This window comes from Manihot esculenta, chromosome 12 (assembly GCF_001659605.2).
Source record: "Manihot esculenta cultivar AM560-2 chromosome 12, M.esculenta_v8, whole genome shotgun sequence".
NCBI classification, from domain to species: Eukaryota; Viridiplantae; Streptophyta; class Magnoliopsida; order Malpighiales; family Euphorbiaceae; genus Manihot; species Manihot esculenta.
The window spans coordinates 32,923,946-32,946,459 of NC_035172.2; the positions used below are offsets into that span (position 1 = coordinate 32,923,946).

At 31.2% G+C, this 22,514-nt stretch overlaps 1 protein-coding gene across 2 annotated transcripts; it reads left to right on the top strand.

Annotated features, from left to right (window-relative positions):
* The first annotated feature begins 4,663 nt into the window (after nucleotides 1–4,663).
* On the top strand, nucleotides 4,664–9,816 carry LOC110627979 (rhamnogalacturonate lyase). 2 transcript variants are annotated; one of them, XM_021774404.2, is made up of 16 exons: nucleotides 4,664–5,004; nucleotides 5,142–5,255; nucleotides 5,821–5,890; nucleotides 6,468–6,589; nucleotides 6,705–6,755; nucleotides 6,964–7,083; nucleotides 7,166–7,285; nucleotides 7,380–7,515; nucleotides 7,647–7,817; nucleotides 7,950–8,105; nucleotides 8,202–8,399; nucleotides 8,495–8,636; nucleotides 8,728–8,887; nucleotides 8,978–9,094; nucleotides 9,178–9,304; nucleotides 9,496–9,816. In XM_021774404.2, exons 2-16 carry the CDS (start codon nucleotides 5,158–5,160, stop codon nucleotides 9,733–9,735), a joined length of 2,028 nt encoding a protein of 675 aa, XP_021630096.1. In that variant the 5' UTR covers nucleotides 4,664–5,004; nucleotides 5,142–5,157; the 3' UTR covers nucleotides 9,736–9,816. The 2 variants fall into 2 exon arrangements, with proteins under 2 accessions (XP_021630096.1, XP_043804597.1); XM_043948662.1 differs by having other exon boundaries at nucleotides 5,142–5,250; nucleotides 9,496–9,815.
* Nucleotides 9,817–22,514: the final 12,698 nt, after the last annotated feature.

Here is a 22,514-nt window from a genome sequence, read left to right on the forward strand (position 1 = left end):
TTTTTTTTTGAAAAGGATATTAATTCAAAACGATCAAAGAAACTATATGAGGAGGAGGGACATGAACCCAAACTTCTTGACCTGACTCAGAATGAGCCGATGTTACTAGAATATGAGCGACATCATTCGCAGACCGATGAATAAAACCACATCTTACTTCTTCATAATTGGATAGAAGCAATTTACAATCTTGAACCAAAAGACCAAAAGGTGATAAATCATCTAACGAAGCATTGTTAATGGATACAATAAGAACTTGAGCATCCGATTTGAAAAAAACTCGATCCCATCCGCACTCTTTAATCCAGCTCAACGCCTCTCGAAAAGCCATTGTCTCAGTACACTTAACCTCCATCTGACTGCAAAAACAGCCTGCTTTAACCGCCATAAATCTACCATTCGCATTCGGACTATACAGCCGAAGCCTAGTGAACTTCGTTGCGAGTTTAAAGAGGCGTCAATATTAACCTTAATCCAACCCTCCGGTGGAGGAGACCAGACAGTCAAAACCGACACAACATTGGTGCAGCTGGTAGAATCAGAACAGGGCCCCCTCCATTGCTGCAAAAAATTCAGTGCTATGAAGAACACACCATTTGCAATTCGACCCTAAGCTTTCCAAACAACATTATTTCTGTTATGCCACAAAGCCCAATCATATCATTAGAATAAGGGAAGCATTCTCCGCAGAAGCAATAAGGAAGGCTAAAGAGAATCACTCCCTAAGAGAGGCAGCAGAGAATGCAGGCCAACCCAAAGGCGAACTCAACCAGCAACTGCGGGCAAAAGGACATTGAACAAGAATATGCAAGACAGTCTCAGGAGTCTCATGACATAACGGACACATCGAATCAACCGGAACTCTCTTGGACTGAAGTAAAGAGAGGCAAATAACAACATTAACTAAAGCACGCCAGTAGAAATTAAGCACTTTAGGAGGCACCTTCGTCTTCCAAAAACGACTCCATATCTCGCTACCTTCCCTATGTCGAAACCCAGCAACCTGTAAGCACTCTTGACAGAATAGTGACCTTTGGACGCAAACTTCCAGCACCACGCATCTGGGCGCGAAGAAAGACTTAGAGGGATGTTCAAAATACAACTTCTATCTCTGTCATTGAACAATTGAGCTATTAAACTCTCATTCCATCTATGGCCGATCATAAGATCTGCAACAACAGAAAAAGTACAGTTCGAAGGAGGGGGTGTAGAAACCAATGAATCGGGCGCCTCTTTCAACCAAGGGTGAGACCAAATAGAAACTGACATGCCATTCCCAATTCTCTAATAAGCACCAGCTTTAACCAGACTCCGAGTTGCCCATATACTACGCCACAAAAAACTAGGATTGTGACCCAAAGAAGCTTCAAAAAAAGACGTTGTCGGAAAATAACGAGCCTTAAGAACGCGGACCACTAAAGAATGAGGCCTGGTAATAATGTTCCAACCCTGCTTACCAGGCATGGCTAAGTTAAACTCATGGAGCGATTTAAACCCTAACCCGCCGTCCAGTCTGTATTCTATGCCAACCTAGCCAGTGAATACCACGATTTTGATCAGTACCCTTACTCCACCAATACCGGGTCATCATACGCTGCAAATCAACACATAAAGTCTGAGGCAGTAAAAACAAACTCATAACATAGTTTGGCAAAACTTGGAGGACTGTTTTCAAGAAGACCTCTTTAACTGTTTGGGACAGCGCACGATGCTTCCATGAATTCAGCCGCTTCCACAAACGATAGTATAACTTTTAATGTTGTAAATTAATTATTAATAAATTTTTTAATATTTTAGAAATATTTTAATGTATTTTTTAAAATAAAATAATTAATTAGTAAATTTTTCTGTACTATAAAAATTAAATAGTGATTAACACAATAATCGATCAGAGTGAAAAATTATTATTATAAGATAGAATCACATTATAATAGTACGATAAATTAATATGCAGTTCTACCTATGGAAAAAAAGACCTGGATACCATGACGTCCGACTCTTTATCGAGACTTGCCCCTCTAAACAAGGCGAATTTTTAATAAAATTACCGTTAATTGACACAATCCAATAAATTTTCATTACACAAATAATTTTGGGATCTCCGATCAATTAGACAGTAAATCTCTTAGCGAGCACTTGTCGAATTTCTAAAAAATATTATCATTAATTTCATCATTTTATAGTATAATAAGGCCAACAATCACAGAAACAAACGTATATTTTTCTACTACTATTATTATTAAAATTTAAACAATTCATTATGTTTATTTTTTTTTTCTAATTTATTAATTTAAGCGTCGGAAGGATTATCGTAAACACCAACAATTTCATATTTTTTTTTGCTGAATTAATCAATTCTAATACAATTCTATTTTAATTATATCAAATAATAAATTATTTTAAAATTTATATAAATATTTTAAATATTAGAAATATATAAGTTATTTGCTAATATTCACAAAGACCGAAATCAGTGGCAGGAGGGTTTTTCTTGTGATGGAAAAGTCTATTGTAGAATTCAGAAACATCTACCGTTAAGAAAAAGATTAGTTGAATCTTGAATGTGAAATGGCGATGCTTATGAGAATCTTACAATGACCTTTTTTTACTTAAAATATTATTAATTCCACGCAGTATGGTCTAAACATAAGTATTTCAATAAATGTATTTTCTTTCAAATTCACAAAATAAACATGCTTTCATGTGTTCGGCATAATAATTGACTTTTTTTTCTTGTGCCATTAATGTTTTTAAATATATATATAAATCAATTTTGAAATGAGTTAAGACTATTAAATATGAAATTTTTAAAAATTTAAAAGCCATTTTTTATATAATTAATGGAGAATTACTATTTAATTTTTATGATAGGAAAAAATTTACTAATTAATTTTTCAATTTTAAAAGATACATTAAAATATTTTTCGTATATTAAAAAATTTATTAGTTAGTGTCTCCGTTAGTTGAGTAGCTAGATATTATAAAAAAATCTAAGATATTTTTAATATGGATAAACTAATTAATAAATTTTTTAAAAATTTTAAAGATCAATTAATAAATTTTTTAAAATTATAGAGACTAAATAATAAAATATTTAATCGAAAAATTAATGAAAAATTAATTAGTAAGCTTTTAAAATGTTAAAAATGTTTTAATATACTTTTTAAAATTAAAAAATTAATTAGTGAATTTTTTATATTATAAAAATTAAATAGTAATTTTTTTTTTCAATTAATAAACACGTTTAGCATATATTCTGAATATATTTAAATTAGTCAAATTAATAAATTTTAAATATTTTAGACTAATTTTAACAAAAAAAAAAAATGTTAGCCGACTCAAGTCTTTACCGTTATTAAACAACCAAAGGTTGTAATTGGACTTAGAATATTTAGCTCTCCAACTCGGTAATATAACATATGCCAAAATGAGACAAGATCGTCAAAATTGTGCACAAGAAACTTTGAACGTGATATTCTTCCTAATGACTCAGTCCTAAAATGAAAAATTATTATATATATATATAGTCCTTAGATATTAATAATTTATCATAAAATTTACATAATTAATACTATAATAAAATTATTATATATATTATTATTTTTTTAAAAAAATAAAAATTGAGAGAGTAAAACTTGAAATTTTTTAAATTTATTTAGATATATTTATTATTAGAATAAATATATAAGTATTATATATATCGATTATATTGTAAAATTTTGAAAATACAATCCAAATAGGATTTTTTTATATTGTATTTTATATTCTTATTTAATTTAAAATTTTTAATGTTATTTCTATTTAGTTATTATTTTTCAATTCTAATTAAGATTGCAATTTTTTTTCTTTTTATTAGGTTTCCTATTTTGGATGTATCTAATTAAGATTGCATTTTTTCTCTTTTTATTAGGTTTCCTACTTTGGATCTATCTAGATTTTCTTAATTTACGTTTTTTAATTAGTTTTAAAGTATAATATTCGATAAAAAAATTATTTAATGCAATCATTATACTTTCAACATTACATATTAAATATTATTTATTATAAAATTTATATAGAAAGTATTATAATTATTGGTCATAACAAAAACATTATATATATAATAATTTTATTATAAAATTTTAATAAAAATAATAAAAAATTATAATATAATTTTATTAATTTTTTATTTTAAAACTTATAATTTAATTTATATTAAAATAGTATCTTATCATATCCTAATGTTAATAATTATTAATAATTTTTAGATATTGTTAAGAATGTTAATATAAAAATTATATTATAATATATTATTTTGATATAAATTAAAGTATAAATTTAAAATAAAAATTTTTCTCAAAAAATTTTAAAATAAAAATAAATTAAATCATATAGTAACTTTTTATATATTTTTTAGTTAATAATTATATTTTATTTAGTATATTAATATTATTTAACAATATATAAAAATTATTATTATTTACTAACAGTATAATAATATAGAATATTATTTTTATGTAAATTAAATCATAAATATTAAAATGATAGAGTGAAACTACATTTATCTTTTTTTTTTTTCTATTTTTTCTAAAATTTCTCTCCATAAATCTCTAAAATTTATGTAATTTAGTTTTTTTTAATATAAACTTTCTGCAGAGATTATTCTCCAATTCAAGCACTTGTGGGTCTCGTGTATTTTCGAGCTTCACGCCGGAAAACAACAAAAAGCAGAGAGCTTCGACTCCTTAGCTTTTCCAACATTAAAAACCATATTTAAGGCAGCCATAACCGCAACATATGCAGAGGCTCAAGAACCATTTCCCACTTATTGAAAGGCCATTCACTCGTTTTGATCACCTGCACGCCTTTGATCGACGTTAACTCATTTTCCCGGAAAATTTAATTAGAAAATTTAGAGATACGCAAGAGAGAAGAAGAGCTATACCCTTTATGAGATACCTTGGTATTCTTTTTCTTTTGCTTTAAAGATCAGCTTTCGTCAGACATACATTCGGATTAAGCAAGGTATGTCTTATGTTTTGTGTTTTGTAAATTATCTATTCTTTTAATCTAATAGCAGCTTTCTTGGGTTTTCTTTTTCTTGCTTCAAAGGCAACCTTCTTTATTTTTCTGGTTTTTTGATTTGTGTCATTCTCTTGTAGAATTTCTTCGGACAAAATGGGAAAGATGCATTTGCTTGTCTGGTCTCGCTGGCTGGAAATCGTTCTTTGCTGCTTCTTCTTCTTCATTGCTTCTTACGCGAAGACCCCAGTTAGGTTCTTCCTCATCTTCCTCTTTGTTATTTTTCTCTGCCATTTTCATTATTATTAAGATTTAATATGAAACAGTAAAATGATAGGCATATATTCCAAGAATAAACATTGTTATAACCTTTTTTTTTTCAAAAAAAGAAATTATCCTTAAGAGTCACATTCTGTTAGGTGAGTGGTGGCCCCTATTCTTTCTTCTCCTTTCTTTTATTGTTTGTGCTTCTTTCCCATATAGTGCTAAACTCTCAATTGTACCCTCTGCTTATCTCACAAGCACAAGGTCACCTTAAGCTCTTAAGCCTCTGCTTATTTAAACTTTTACAAAAGTTAAGGAGCTGTCTTGAACTTTTTACTTTTCTCTACTCTCGCTATTAAGCCTCGATCTGCAATAATTCTTCACCTCATTATCTCTGTTTTAATTTTTTTTTTAATAAAAATAATATATAGAGAAAAAAATGTTAGAATTGAACTTCTATTTTTTTCTTTCTACAAAATAATTACGTTATCAAGCTTATTCAAAATTCGTTAATGAAGTTGACCAGAGATAACATACGTTCTTTTCCATATGCAGGAAAAATCCAAGGACGACCAATAACAGCTCAGCTCTTGGTGTACAGCTACGAGTAACCAATCATCAGCGAGTAATTATTCTTAGTTTTTTATTTTTTTTGTATATTCATGTGTTTTTTTGCTCTATGCAAACCAACCCTGATTTGGTTTGAAAAGTTTATTATTATTATTATTATTTATCTCATTCGAATTAGTGTTTTATTAAGTAGATAAATTTTACCATTGAATTATCTAAAACCTATACTCCATTTATTTTATAAAAAATAAATATTTTATATAAAAAAATTTTTTTCAAAAATTTATTAATAAATTTTATTTTTAAATTAAAATTAAACAATAATTTCAAATGTAAAAAATAACTTTTCTAAGAAAGATAGTCATTTTTTTTAAAATGATTTATTTTTTATTTAATTAAGAAAATATTTTTACGTTAATTAAATATTTTGATTTTTCTAAATATTAAATATAAAAATATTTTTTATAAAATAAATGGTGACTTAAAATTTTTTTCTTCTATATTGTGTTTAGATCAAATATTTATATTTAGATTTAATATATCTATAATTATATGTTTCAATTAATTTTACAGAAATCTCATCACAAATATTTAATTTAATTCCCTTTAATTAAAATATATATATATTCCAGGTGATCATCGATAATGGTCTTGTTCGAGTTACTTTTTCGAGTCCAGGCGGTGATGTCGTTGGAATTAAATATAATGGAATTGATAATGTACTCGAAATCATTAACGAAGATGATAATCGAGGGTATGGATTTACTTTTTTATTATTTTAATATGTTCTTATCAAAATATATTTTTTTTATATTTTAAAAACCTCATGGTTGAGATTCTAACTGTAGTTTGTAATTTTTCGATTTTAGATATTGGGACGTTGTATGGAATCGACCCGGAGAGTCTAACATCTATGACAAGTAATTACATTCATCTAATTAATTCATATTTAAGAAATGTTATCAACCGTCATTTAAAAATATAATATTAGTTAAAATTTATTTATTATATTAATTATTATTTTCTCTCTCTTATCATTAATTATTATACGTTTCAATTAATAAAATGAAATTATCATAATTATATTGTTATCCAAATTAAATTTGCAATTAATTACTGCTTTTTTAGGTTACAAGCCACAGATTTTAATGTTATAATGGAAAATGAAGACCAAGTAGAGATTTCATTCTCTAAAAAATGGAGTCCATCTATGGGTAAATCTACAGTTCCCTTGAATATAGATAAAAGGTGAATTCTTGTTCTTATATTATATTTTTATATTCATTTTTTTTTCTAAATTAAGCATTATTAATTCATTTATTTCAATTAGGTATATAATTCGACGTGGCAATTCTGGGCTTTATCTGTATACTATTTTGGAACGATTAGAAGGATGGCCTGATGTTGATATGGATCAAATTAGAGTGGTTTTCAAGCTCCAAAAAGAAAAGTAATAGATAATTATAAAATTGTGTTTATTAGTAAATATTTTTAATATTAATTATTATAGAAATAATTACGTTACTTATGAAATCAATGTTCAGGTTTCACTTCATGGCAGTATCTGATGATAGGCAAAGGGTAATGCCAATGCCTGAAGATCGTCTTACTGGTTTGCCTTTAGCATATCCTGAAGCTGTTCTCTTAACAGATCCAATCAATCCAGATCTTAGAGGAGAGGTTATTAACTCTAACTTCATCTCAAATCCCCATTTTATGATTAAAAAAAATAGAGATGAATTGAAAATTGTTTGTTGATAATATATTTATCAGAGATTTTAGTCTTGATGTTGTGAGGGCATTGCATGCAGGTAGATGATAAATACCAATATTCTAGTAAAGTCAAAGATAATGCAGTGCATGGCTGGATATCAGAAAATCCACCGGTGGGATTTTGGATGATCACACCTAGTAATGAATTTCGCGTTGGTGGACCCTTCAAACAAGAATTGACCTCTCATGTAGGGCCTACTGTCCTGAATGTAAGTCAATGGTGTACAAAAAATTTTCACTAAACAAATTATACTTTTAGTAATAAGGAGATTGCCATTTCTCTCCATATTCTTTTAATAATCATATAGCGTATTCAGCCTAGTTCTGTGATTTTCATGTAGATGTTTACTAGTACTCATTATGCTGGGAAGGACTTAAACACAGCGTATCGTAATGGAGAGCCATGGAAGAAAGTTCTTGGCCCCGTTTATGTCTATCTTAATTCCATTTCGGCCTCTGAAGATCCAGAAGCTCTTTGGGAAAATGCTAAAGAACAAGTATATATATGATATCTAAAAGCTTATTCATTCTTTTTTTTTTTTTAAACATTTTGGATAATATTTTTATCATTCATGTTTGATATTTATTATTAGATGTCAACTGAAGTTAGAAGCTGGCCATATAGTTTTCCTCAATCTGAAGATTTCCCCACTTCTTATCAACGGGGAAATGTTTTAGGTCAGTTAATAGTTCGTGACAGATACATGAATGAAAGATTAATGTATGCAAATTCAGCTTACGTGGGATTGGCAACACCAGGAGATGTGGGCTCATGGCAAATGGAATCAAAGGTTGAAATGCCCTTGAAAAATTTTATTTCTGAAGTATTTTGTAAGATAAGGAGTTCTATATATTATTGAGATTTGCATTTTTTTTTTACAAACAGGGTTATCAATTTTGGACCCAAGCTGATAGGAAAGGGATCTTCTCAATAAACAATGTGAGAGCTGGGAACTATAGTTTATATGCATGGGTTCCTGGTATTATTGGAGATTACAAATATAATTTTAATATAATCATTGAACCAGGTATCTATACCTATAGCAGTCTTCTTATGGTTAAATTTTACCTTAATTTCGATTTGTTTTTATTAATATATAATTATATTTTGAATCGTAGGGTCTAATATCAAACTGGGTGTTCTTATATATGACCCTCCGAGAAATGGTCCAACTCTTTGGGAAATAGGCATTCCTGATCGTACTGCTTCTGAATTCTATATACCGGACACATACCCAACACTCATGAATAAATTATATACCAATCACCCAACAAACAAGTTAGCTCTCTTTCACATTACCACCCATTTTAATTCTTAACTACTATCATGCATACTTCATTCTAATAAGTAAGTATCTTCCTTGTGTAGATTTAGACAATATGGATTGTGGGAAAGATATGCAGATATATATCCTAAAAGCGATCTTATCTACAATGTTGGTGTTAATAATTATGATCAAGATTGGTTCTTTGCCCATGTTACTAGGTAATTGTTAGAACTATTTGTTCTTGGATGTTTACTTAAACCTAATTCCTTGAGTTTCAAACCTAATATTATTTGCATTGTAGAGAGAAAGGAAACAAGACATATGAACCAACCACATGGCAGATCATATTTGAACTTAAAAGTGTAAACCAAAGTGGAAATTATACACTCCAAGTGGCCTTGGCATCAGCTACTATGTCTGAACTCCAGGTATATATATGTTTTATCTTTCACACTAGCCACTATTTTCACACAAATATTTTAGTTATCTTATATATAAAGGAAAATCTACATGGAATGACAAACAATTTAGCATAACATTTATGTTGAAGTATTAACGATCTTATAAATTTTAAATTGAATATTTTTTTTAACTTTGTTTTTAACTTTGTGGGTAAAAGGTGCGGGTGAACACTGCCAATAGCAATCGGCCTCTTTTTACAACAGGGTTAATAGGCAGGGATAACGCTATTGCAAGACATGGAATTCATGGGTTATATTGGTTGTATAGCATTCAAGTACCATCCTCCCAACTTTTTCAAGGAAATAATATAATTTATTTGACTCAATCGAGAAGTAATGGCCCCTTCTATGGTATCATGTATGATTATATTCGTTTAGAAGCACCCGAAGAAACTTGATCATAATAGATCACAAAATATTTATTTGGAGGTATTTATAGTGTTAATATTTTCCAATTATAGATGGATAATAATAACATTACTATCATTATTCTTAATGAAAATTATTTGTTATTTGTTAATGCATGACTTCATCTTTTCCATGCCATTGTTATTATTATTATTATTTTGAAACTCCATGCCATTATTTATTTTAAACCTTTGTTAATAGAGTTAATACTCAGAATCTTTCCCATTTATTTATTTTTTTTTTTTGTGTTTGAATTGGTATAGCTCGTTTTGAATTCAATATTAAAAGTAAGAATCTAAAATAAATGTTAAAGTCTATTTGGTATAGCTCTTGTAATTGTCTTGAAAAACCACTTTTTCCAAATATATTAGTTGGAGAATATTATAAATTAAATTATAATTTGATAAATTTTATCTATAAAAATATTAAAATAACAAAATAACATATTTTTAAATATCTAAAATGTATCTTTGTCATGAAAAGCAGTTTTGACTATTGAATCGCAATGCTCAATAAGCGTTTTCTTAAGAAAGGGATGAGGGATGTGTGTGTTGAACTCCTAAAACCTCTTAAAGTTTAATCACCATGCTAACCTATGAATGCCTATTATATAGGATCCTAATATCGTTTTATTGTTGACTCCAAAGAAGTTCATTTCTCAAATAATTTCTTTTTACATTTAGTTCATTTTAATATAAATATATGGAATGATAATAATTTTTGCCCTTTTAATATAAATGTAACGGAATGGAATTTGGTAATTTTGTTACATTTAATTAATTTGAAAATTTATTCTTTTATTTTTTTAAACCTTTAATTGTAATAACTGCTAGAAAAAATAAAAACTTTTAATTGTAATAACCGCTAGAAAAGTAAAGGCACATTGGCCTCCTTTGATGTAGTGATGGCTGGTACCTTCATCCTCTTTGATAACATATAAATAACAGAGTCCGTTAAGATTGCAATACGTATATATAGAATTTCAAAATGATTTCATGAAACTTATAAATAACAGAGTCTGACTTATGAGGTATGAGGATTAGACCACCAATGAGGATTAGACCACCAACACCCTTGATCCTGCTAAAACCCATAACAGACGGGTAACTCTCTTTAAAACTCATATCATAATGGAGTATTGAATACGGGCACGACCGACCTCAGTGACCAAGGGAAACCCACCTCAATATAGGTCACGTGAGTTAGGCATAATTTGATGAAATTAGAGTAGGATGTCGACCTCCTATACACTGGTTGTCTCCTCAATACATTGCCGGGGTCATAAATGCATGTGGAACAAATAGACTGATTTGACGCATATGACAGACTAGGTATAGAGACCAAGGCATTCATTCCTTATCCAACCAATTACAGTCCTTTGATTTTCCCATCGAATCAAACCACAGTCTAGGTGTCTGCATCTTTTGACCCCTCAAATCTTAATTCATCAATTGGTGTCATCTGTAGGGATCCAAACTAAACTCATTGAGATCCACATAGCAAACTAAGAAAAGCTAATATCAGCAACAGGAGGGATTGGAATGAAGAGAGATGGTGAAAAGATCAGGAAACCACCATGTTGTCCCTTGAAGCAACCCAAGAGGGGGTGAATTGGGTTTATAAAAATTTTAAGGCAAAAAAGACAAAATAGAAGGCAATAAGGAAGAAGATAATCAACACAAGGATTTATAGAGGTTTAGCTATCTCAAGCCTACGTCCTCTCCTCAAGGCCCACCTTGAGAGTTCAACTCCACTATCAAATGTTCTTTGGGTGAAGATTAAAACCCTTACAATCTTAGAGCAAGCCTTTTCTCTTTACAAATCTCTTTTTCAACTCAAGAGTAATCCTTTGCTCAATACCACACCCACTACAGTAGAATCAATCAACAACCTTTACTCACTCTAGAAAAGCCAAACAATTACAATTCAAAACGAGTTTTCAAGAAATTAATGCTTTGACTCAAGGTTTTGAGAGAGAATGTGTGTGAAAAATGCTTTAATCACAATGAGTATATGCTTAGATGGTTGTTGTAACCTATTCATATCAAAAGCACGTTATATTTATAGCTCATTTGCTTCGTTTTGAATTCAAGATTAAAAGTAAGAATCTAAAATAAATGTTATAGTCTATTTGGTATAGCTCTTGTAATTGTCTTGAAAAACCACTTTTCCAAATATATTAATTAGAGAATATTAAAAATTAAATTATAATTTGATAAATTTTATATATAAAAATATTAAAATAACAAAATATCATATTTTCAAATATCTAAAATGTATTTTTGCCATGAAAAGCAGTTTTGACTATTAAATCGCAATGTGAGCGTTTTTTTAGAAAGGGATGTGAGATGTGTGTTGAACTCCTAAAACCTCTTAAAGTTTAATCACTATGTTAAACCTATGAATGCCTATTATATAGGATCCTAATATCATTTTATTGTAGACTCCAAAGAATTTCATTTCTCAAATAATTTCTTTTTACACTTAGTTCATTTTAATATAAATATATGGAATGATAATAATTTTTGCCCTTTTAATATAAATGAAATGGAATGGAATTTGATATTGTTACATTTAATTAATTTGAAAATTTATTCATTTATTTTTTTAAACCTTTAATTGTAATAACTGCAAGAAAAATAAAGGCACATTGGCCTTTTTTGCCATGGTGACGGCTGGTACCTTCATCCTCGTTGATAACATATAAATAATAAGAATCTGTTAAGATTGCAATACGTATACACAGAACTTAAGATGATTTTATGAATTTTTTCATCTGATCCGATCGGACAATAGAAAGTCCGACCTATGAGATATGAAGATCATACTACCAACACCCCTGATCTTGTTAAAACCCATAACAAACTGGTAAATCTTTTCAAAACTCGTACCACAACAGGTACTGAATACGAGCACGACCGACCTTAGTGATCAAAGGGAATCTACCTCGATATAGGTCATGTGAGTCGGGCACGACTTGATAAAATTAGGGTAGGATGTCGACCTCCTACACACCAGTTGTCTTCTCAATACATTGCTGGGGTCATAAATGCACGTGCAGCAAATAGACTGGCTTAACACACACGACAGATAGGGTATGGAGACCAAGACATTCATTTCTTATCAAACCAATCACAGTCCATTGATTTTTCCATCGAATCAAACCACAATCTAGCTATCCGCATCTTGTGACCCTCCAGATCTCAATTCATCAATTGGCGTCATCTGTAGAGATCCAAACTAAACTCATTGAGATCCACATGGCAAACTAAAAAAAAGCTAATAACAACAACAGGAGGGACCATAAGGAAGAGAGATGGTGAAAGGATTAGGGAACCACCGGCTAAATCTAGAAGCCACGCGACGAAAGCTTGATAGAAGAAGATGTAGATGTGAGAAGGAACACGGCACAAAGACAGTTAATCAATCGTGGGAGAAAAGTAACGTGCGTGATTTAACTAAGTTATACATTTACTTCTCTAGATTAATACATTTTGTTAGTATGATTTATGTCTATACAAACACGAGTACTATAATATTTTAGCTTAGCACAAAAATTTTATTGTTAGTTGAAATTAGTACGAACGTTCTTGAGAAAAAGGGATTATGTACTTAAACATACTACTTTATGAATTGAAAATTTTTAAAGAAATTCACACATGCTAAATATGATTTATTGGACTTCCTAAATTGTATGAGTCAATATTATTAGTCGAAATTATTATTCAAATTCATTTCAAATATGAAGCTAAATATCTTGTGCAAAATATTATTTATTAATAAACACAATTGAATTCACAACATGTATTCTCATTACGTATGTATTGTGCAAACTTTTATTTTGCAGATAAGTTTTTAAAGCAAAATGAGAGTCAATGTATCCAAACACAAAGCAAGACTAAAAGCCTGGAAATCTTCAATAAGGCTACAAGCCTGAATACTTAGAATCGCTAGTAAGGTCACGAGTCGAAATACTCGGAATAGCCAACAGGTTATGAGCCTGAATACTTGGAATCGCCAGTAGAGCCACGAGTCTGAATACACGAGCCTGAATACTAGACTCAGAATTGTCAATGGGGCTATGAGCCCGAATACAGAAGGCCAAAAAACTCGGATAAAAACCCAGACTTCAAGAGCCTGGAAGAAGACTAATAGCCAAAGAGTTCAGACGAAGACCCAGGGCTTAAGAGCCCAGAAGAATACTAAAAGCCAAAAAGCTCGAATGAAATGGAAGAAGACTCAAAGCTAAAGAGCCTGGAAAATGACAAAGAGCTTAAGTGCTTGGAAGAAGACTTAGGGCTAAAGAGCCCGGAAGACGATAAAGAGTCTAAGTGCTTGGAAGAAAACTCAGAGCTAAAGAACTCGAAAGATGATAAAGAGCCAAAGAGCTTGGAAGAAGACTAAGGGCTAAAGAGCTAGGAAGGTGATAAAAGCCAAAGAGCTCAAAAGAAGACTCAATGCTAAAGAGCCTAGAAGGTGATAAAGAGTCAAAGAGCTCGAAGGAAGACATAGGGCTAAAAGAGCCTGGAAGCCAACAAAGATCCAAAGAGCTCGAAAGAAAATTCAGGGCTAAAAGAGCCCCGGAGGTTGTTTCAGGTTAAAGATCTAGGACAGCCCGTTTAAAACTAGAAATTTTAAAACTAGAAGTTAAAGAAAAAGAATCCTCGTGTTATGACTATGAGAATTAATAGAAGGATAGTAAGGTGAGCTAATAGATGAGAAATGATGAGTTGGCAGAGTTGGTTACAGATAAGTTGTAAGTTGGCAGGGATGTGTATAAAAATGAAAGATACTCTTATAAACAGGCATTCATGAAAGTAATAAAGCTTAATCTTCTCTCATTCTCTCTCTCTCACACACTCTCTCTCTTTCCTTCTCTCTCTCTGTTATTCTGTTATGCAAGAAGTAATTGTCGATTCCAAATCAGGAGTTGGTGGCTAGGTCAAGTTCATGAGCCAAGATCCTAACAATTTGGTATCAGAGCTGTACAATTTGGAGGAGTGTGGAAACCTTACTATAGCAGAATTAATCAAGCTGGTGAGGAAGAAGACAGGAATAACGAATGAGAATATAAGATTTCAAAACTTAGAGGACCAATTGCAATTTCAAAACCAAAAGATTGAAGAGTGGATGCAGTCTCAAAATCAAAAAATCGAAGAATATAGCTCTGCATTCTTGAAGATGGAACTAATGATGAATCAAATGATGGAATTAATGAAAAATTCTCAGAGCAAGGGGAAGGAGGCTGTTGCTCCCGAGACTCATTATGTGGCCAATGGATCTAGAGCAAATCAAATTGAGATCAGTAATAACAGGGTGGAATCAAGGGGGATCTTATCGCTTCCTAGAGGTAGAGAGACGGGGAATTCTAGTAATAGTTCTCAAAGCAGTGGTAGCCAAAACTTGAAATTAAGAGTAGAGATGCCACAATTCGATGGCGCAAATTCATGAGGATGGGCGAGAAAATGTGAAAAATATTTCCAGATTTATAGGATCGAGGAGAATTAGAAGGTGGAGATCGCTTCCTTATTTTTAAGAGAGAAGGCAGACATTTGGTTCCAAGGTTGGCAAATTTCAAAACCAGCTGCATCTTGGAATGAATTTTCTGAGGCTGTGTAAAAGATTTGGGGAGCTGAATGTAAATGATGTGGTGGAGGAATTCAATAAGTTAAGGCAAAAAGGATAAGTGATTGAGTACCAAGAGGAATTTGAGGAGCTGAAATCCTTAATGCTGAAATATAATCCATGATTGAATGAAGCTTATTTCATTTCCAGTTTTATGGGAGGACTAAGTAAGGAAGTGAGGCCTGTAGCCAAGATATTAAGGCCTGAATCATTGTTACAAGCCTATGAACAGGCTAAGTTGCAAGAACAGTCCATTGATGCAATAATGAAGAAACAAAAACCGTTTGGCAGACCTTATTCCTATTCCTAGAACTATAAATATTCACCATCAGTAAAGCAAGTTGCAGTGACTGACAGTGAGAAGACGACCACTAAATCCATACCTGGGGACTGGAATAAAAGCAGTGGCAATTGTTATAAGTGTGGGGAGAAATATTATCCAGGCCACCAATGTAAAGCTCAACATGTGTTAGCTCTGTAAGTGAAAGAGGAGGAAGGGTTGGCAGAAATGATTGATGAAATGGACGGAGAAAAAGATATAGGTGAAGTGGAAATTTCGATGCATGCTTTGGATGGCAATATGTCGGCTAGTACACTGAAGGTGAGAGGAAAGGTAGACAAGGAATCACTCTTGATTCTGATAGCAATACATAACTTCTTTGATTTTCAGGTAACTAAGGAACTAGGGTGCAGAATTATGAGAGCTCCTCCATTGGCAATAATAGTTGGTAACGACCATAAAATGGTTAGTAAATTCAAATGTGTCATTTTATGAAAGGACATTCCTTTGTTCTTAAGGTAAGACTATTGGATTTAGGAGAATATAATATGGTGTTGGGAGTAGATTGGATGAAGTCCTACAGTCCTGTTTCATTCGACTATAACAACTGTATGGTTTCCGTTAAGAAAGATGGAAAACAAATGGATTTATTGGGAGCCACCGAGGAAGGCACGTTGAAGCTGATGTCTACCAAAAAATTGCAGAAGTTGTTCAAGAAGAAATGGACTGGTATGTGTGCTCAATTTTTCTCATTGCATTGTGTTGCTTTCAATGATGAAAGTGTTACAAACAGTGATAATGTTCCACTTGCAATTCAATCACTTTTAGATGAGAATGCTCACATTTTTTAGGAACCAAATACACTTCCCCCTTATAGAGATTATAACCATTCTATTGACCTTAAACCAAATGTCAAACCTGTCAATTTAAGACCATAACGATACCAAAACTCTATAAAGACCAAAACTCTATATGACTGAATAGATACTGAGATTAAGCGACCCATTCACCAGCCAGATGCACTATCTACCTAAAGGACAGAGGAGCCAACAACATAAACACTAAAAATTGTTAGAATCAAAGGAAAGAACACCCTCAACCGATTAGAATTAATAACCGTACAAATCACAAAACTGCTATCAGACAATTAACACAATAATGAAAGCAGAAGTCAGCAAAATAAGTAAATAGAAAAGATACTAGGAGGACTTATCTTTTGGAGTCAGCAAAAAGCCCTTCAATAGGCTTCGAGCTACTAGCCTCTAACTATGCACTAGACTTACTAGATGATAAAAAGTTCCCAAGAGCCGAGGATCACAGATATCAGGAGAATGCCCAAAGACATGGTTAAAGAGAAGTTCTGCAATAAAAGTAGTGGTCGACTCTTGGTTCAGAGTATAGGCAATCCCCGACTCATGGAAAATCTGGGCTTGAGGCAGCTCTATATTGACGTCGGTAGATAGGCTCCCCTTACCTCCCCTTACCGTGTCAAGGGCACTTCCTGCGCGATCGCCTGAAAAGACCCCCCTGCCCAAAAGACTTATGCAGCTGTGATTCTTTGACCAACCTCTTTTTCTTTTTTGAGGCTGAGGAGGGTCAGACCTTTGAGGAGCAACCCAAGAATTATTTCTCATTAGGCCACCCAAAGCCTCATCCTTCCTTTCCAAGGAATAGTTAGATGGGAGAACCTGGACAGCAGAGGTATCAAGAGCATGGCAAGGGTTACGTCCTTCATGAATTATTTACTGAATACCCCATTCTTCAATTGTTTTTCCAGTGCCTACTTCCTCCGTAGTCTCCACAACACCCTCCTCATGACTATATTTGAGGGAGGTCCCATGATTGTCAAAGGTCACGCAATTTCCTCTTGCTAAGAATCAAGACCAAAAGTATCGTGGACGGCCTCCATAGTCTTCCAAGCAGTGAACTGCTCGATAGCTTACTTGATAAAATTCCTAGGCAATGTGAAATTTTAGGGCATTGTGGTCTCACCTATTAGAATGTTAGAAGTTGCAAACCATAAAGATGAAAATTTTAGTCAAAGAAAGAAAAAGCAAAAAGTAAAAGAAATTAGTCAATATATACTAGCGGCATAACAATCACCCCGAGAGAAAGTTGCAGATATTTGAAAACATCATACTTATAAAGGAGATAAGTCAAATGAGTGAAATATAATTGCTCCCACTCAGAGAAATAGGGAAAAATATTGCACTTGGAGTCAATTTCTTCCCAAGCTATGTCAAAGTCCCAACTCTGTTCTCCCCTCAAACGAACAACAACAAAGCTTTTCGACTTAATGAAAAATAGAATCCTTATGGCCTATGAAAATAGATAAACCTATGCAACCACTAAAATTCCATTATTTAACTTAAGGATCCTAAAGAGATACCTAAAAAGGTTCACAAATAATCTGAATCCCTATCCCCAACACATCGCCTCAAAGACACACTTGAATAAAATATTATCGGCAGTTAGCATCCTAGGAGACACCCGGTAAAACTAGAAGACCTTGAAAAAGAAACGAGAAAGAGGAAAAGATAGATCATAGTTGAATTATTTCAAGTAAAATACTAGCTTTTTGCCATGTTGAGCATCGACTAGCACAGGAGGAGGAGGAGAAGAGAACAGAGCAATCCTCTCGAAGGAGTGTGAAGCCCTAATCTGATAGCACTCCATAAGGAGAAACTCTTCAAGAATGGCTCTCCGAAAGTTATTTGGAGTAATGTTAGACTACAGCCTTTCTATAGGGAGAAATTCTAAGGGAGCTTGGGAAAGGAAGACGTACCTAAAGTAGGAAAATTCTCAAAGGAAGAGTTGAGGAAGGAGAGAGTTCGATGCAGGAAGGAAAGAATTCAAAATACCAAAGTAGTTTAAAGTGTCCAAAGGAAGGCTTTTATGGCCTGAAGAATTCAAATTTCAGAATTCAATCCTCTAAAAGATCTCTGGTGGCAATTCTTTGAAAACCCTCCAATAATCATTGTCTTCATTTAATGGCGCCTGTTCAAAAATTAATGATGATGAGGGTGTATTTCTCAAAAGGAAATGCATTGAAAACCATCTATAATAGCTCAATAAGATTAAATTCGCTCCTCCAACTTTCATAAATAACCCTCGGAGAAGCAAAAGGGCATCTGATAACGTATAAATAATATGACCCATTAAGATCACAACACGTGTACATAGGATTCAGGAGGGCTCCATGAATCTTTCCATCTAGTCAGACCGGGCAATAGAAAGTCCGACCAATGAGGTATGAGGATCAGACCACCAACACTCATGATCCTGCCAAAGCCCGGAGCACCTCTTCAAAGCTCATACCATAATAGAGTATTGAATATGGGTGCAACCTACCTTAGTGACTAAAGGAAACCCACCTCGATATAGGTCAGGTGAGTCAAGCACGACTTGATGAAACTAAGGTAGGATGCTGACCTCTTACATACTGCTCATCTCCTCAAAACATCGTTGGGATCATAAATATGCATGCGAGACATGACACACACGACAAATAGGATATGGACTAGTCTACTCCGCATTTATTAGCCAACTATGCATCATTAATGAACCGTCTGATATACCTGCAAGAGGACATCCCCATCCAGTTCGATGAGACGTGAGTCACGTGACAAAAGGGGTGTCAAAACGATTAGAAGTATATATACCACTGATCTAACCCAAAAGAGGAAGGAGGACATCCTCTCTCTTTTCTCTCCATAACATCTTCTTTCTCTTCTCTATTTTATTTCTCTCTACATCTCTTTCTATGAATGCATCACTCTAAAAGTTTAATATCTGGCTTGAACGTCGGAGGGTCTCCACCGTAGCATTTCTGGTAAACCTCTGACCATTTTTCTTTATTTTGCAGCCTCATTTCTCAAGATCAACTATTGAAAGACCCCTATAAAGAATCAAAGGCATCCATTTATCATTAAACCAATCACAATTCATTGTTTTCCCCATCGAATCAAACCACAGTCCAGATGTCCGCATTTAGTGACCCTCGAATCTCAACTCATCACTTTGTAACCTCTCCTATGCGTTTTTGCTGCTTCAGAGATAGATGACCATTTTTTTTTTTCTTTCTTTTTCTTAAATTTTTTTATTTAGTCTTTAAAAATTGAATTAATAAGAAAATATTTGTTTTTACCTACTCAAAAGCCTTTCTATGGCTTTTAGCATACTTAGAGCCTGTTTAATATTAAATTTGGAGATTAGAAAGGTATTTTTTTTTAAAAGATATTATTTTAAATGTATTTAAATAAAGTAATTTTTTTAAAAAATATATTTTATTATTATTGTGCGTTTATAGTAAATTATGTTCAAAATAATTTTAAATTAATTTTAATATTTTCTAAATATTTTCAAAAAAGTATTTTTTTTATTATCAGTAATTCTAACAATAATGTCAAATAACTCCTTAATAGTTGAGGGAGGAAGCCTTCAACTTCTCGTTTATGTGAAAGCTTATGGCCCTTATTTAATATGCAATTTTTTTAAAAAAGAAATTAAATTTTATTAATAAAATTCAATTCATTTCCATTCGTAAAAAAATCCATTTGTTTGAAATTAATTTAAATATAATAAAATTCAATTAAATTCTTTTATATTAAATAAATTAATAATAAAATTTAAATTAATTTAATTTATTCATTATTCTTATTATTTTTAAATAAAATATAAATATTTATTTTATAAATAACAATCATTTTTATTACATTCATTGAAAAATCATTATTAATATTTTTGTAACATTTAAAGTCTGAGTTTTACATAACTTTTTAATATTAATAATATAAAAATTATTTTTTAAAATTAATAAAATATTATAATAAATTTTTTAATATTAATTATAAATACATTAAATATTAATAGTTACTATTAAATTAAAATATTTTTTATAAAGAATAATTATTAATTAAATAAAAATAAATTTTAAATTAAAAATAATAAAATAATAAAAAATTTAATGGCTAATTAAATAATTTTGATGTAAATAATCTTAAATAAAATCATTTCTTGCAAAATTCTAACAAATTTTCGTATGATTTACTTTCAAAATCAATTCTCACAAGAATGCAAGAGAATTAAATTTTTATATTATTGGTTTTATCAAACATGAAAATTAAAAAAAATATATATTTTTTTAAAATTTTTTAAAATTTAATATTCCAAACAAAGAATATAGTAATATAGTTGACACCACATCTAAATCAAAATTTTTCAAACAATGAATTTAATCATAACTACATTAAATTATCTTATGCTCCTTAATCACATGACTGAATTAGATATTAGATATAATATACTTTTAAATTTTAATTATATGTATATCTTTTAACTAAAAATATATAGATGATATTATAAAATTTTAACTAACAAATATATATAGTATATTTTTTAATTAATAATAATATTATTTTGATATTAATATTATTCTTTTTATTATTGTTTTGATGTTAGAAAATTGAAATTCTTTACTATTTTAAAATAAATATAAAAATATTATAATTTATTATATATAAAAGTAAAGATTTTAATTGAAATTGAAATCAAAGTTAAAGCAAAACCCTAATTTACACCATTAAGGCCCATTAAAAATATGCTACAGATAGGCCCAAAAAATACTACAAGTCTGAAGAACACAAGCTAATAGGTGGCCTAAGAGGCTAAGACCCATGCAATCCAAACCTAGCTTGCTATGTTGGGGGAAGAAACTTGCCGCCGCTGCCTGGAAGAAAACCGTCCAAAGAGGTTGAAGCTGGTTGCCGGAAAGAAAGAAAACAAAATCTTTAAGCACCATAACCATCTAAGCTCTTGAGCCAGCCAGAACTTCATGGAATCCCCAAGCTAGAGAACACAGATAACGAAAACAAATTAACATTTATAGTCGAACTTTTAAATGTTTAGCCTTACATTAATTTTAATAAGTTTGAGAATTTTTTTTGCCCGAAGAAAATATTAATTGATAATTGAATTTTTAAATGTTCTCCATGAAAGTTTTATTTGCTGAAGTACCTCGGCTAGTTTCTCCTGCTTTATGGCCATGGGATTAAAGAGCCCAAATTAAAGTATTTTTTTCATTAAAAAAAATAGCTTCCATTAAATAGGAAAAATAATAAATAGAAAGTGAAAAATCTATACCACAATAATTCTATATGAGAAAATTTACAATAAATTATTTATTGAAAGATAATTATTATTATTTTAATTGAAAGAACAAGATAGTGTTGATAGAGTTTTTGAATTTATTGTTTAACGAGAATTATTCTTCCCTTGATGGCAATTTATTACTGTTTGAACATTATGTCTTTCTGATTTCTATTAGCTCGATTTGAAAATTATTAAACTTGTATATTCTAATGTAAAAAAATGTATACTTTATTGATGATCCTCTAGTATTTTTTTTGGATAATAGATTTATAAAATAATAAGAATACCCGGTGATTTAGTAGGTAAAACCTTCAATACTCTAGTTAGTAATAATGCGATTTCTTCAACTATTACCCTTTGCCTTTTAGAGATGCAACATTTCTCTTTTTTTGTTTTATTGGTTTAATAGATGGTTTACATTAAGCTTGTAAGTGATGATTATGGAGTGTATTTCTATTAAATCTTCTAGTTTATAGACAAAGGTGGATATGCAGCTTTTGAGAACTTCCACAACCTTTGAGAGACACAACCTTGAAGCGATTCTCCCCTTCCAACGTTGAACCCAACCTGACCAGCTTTCCTTCTTTTAATTCCATATTAGTAACCTCATCCATCGGTTCTGGGAAGATAGTCTGCTTAGACTTATCCAAAAGATCTATGGGTAGAGAGGTTTGGCAGATCATTTTTGTGGACTGCTTATAATACTCTTAAGCT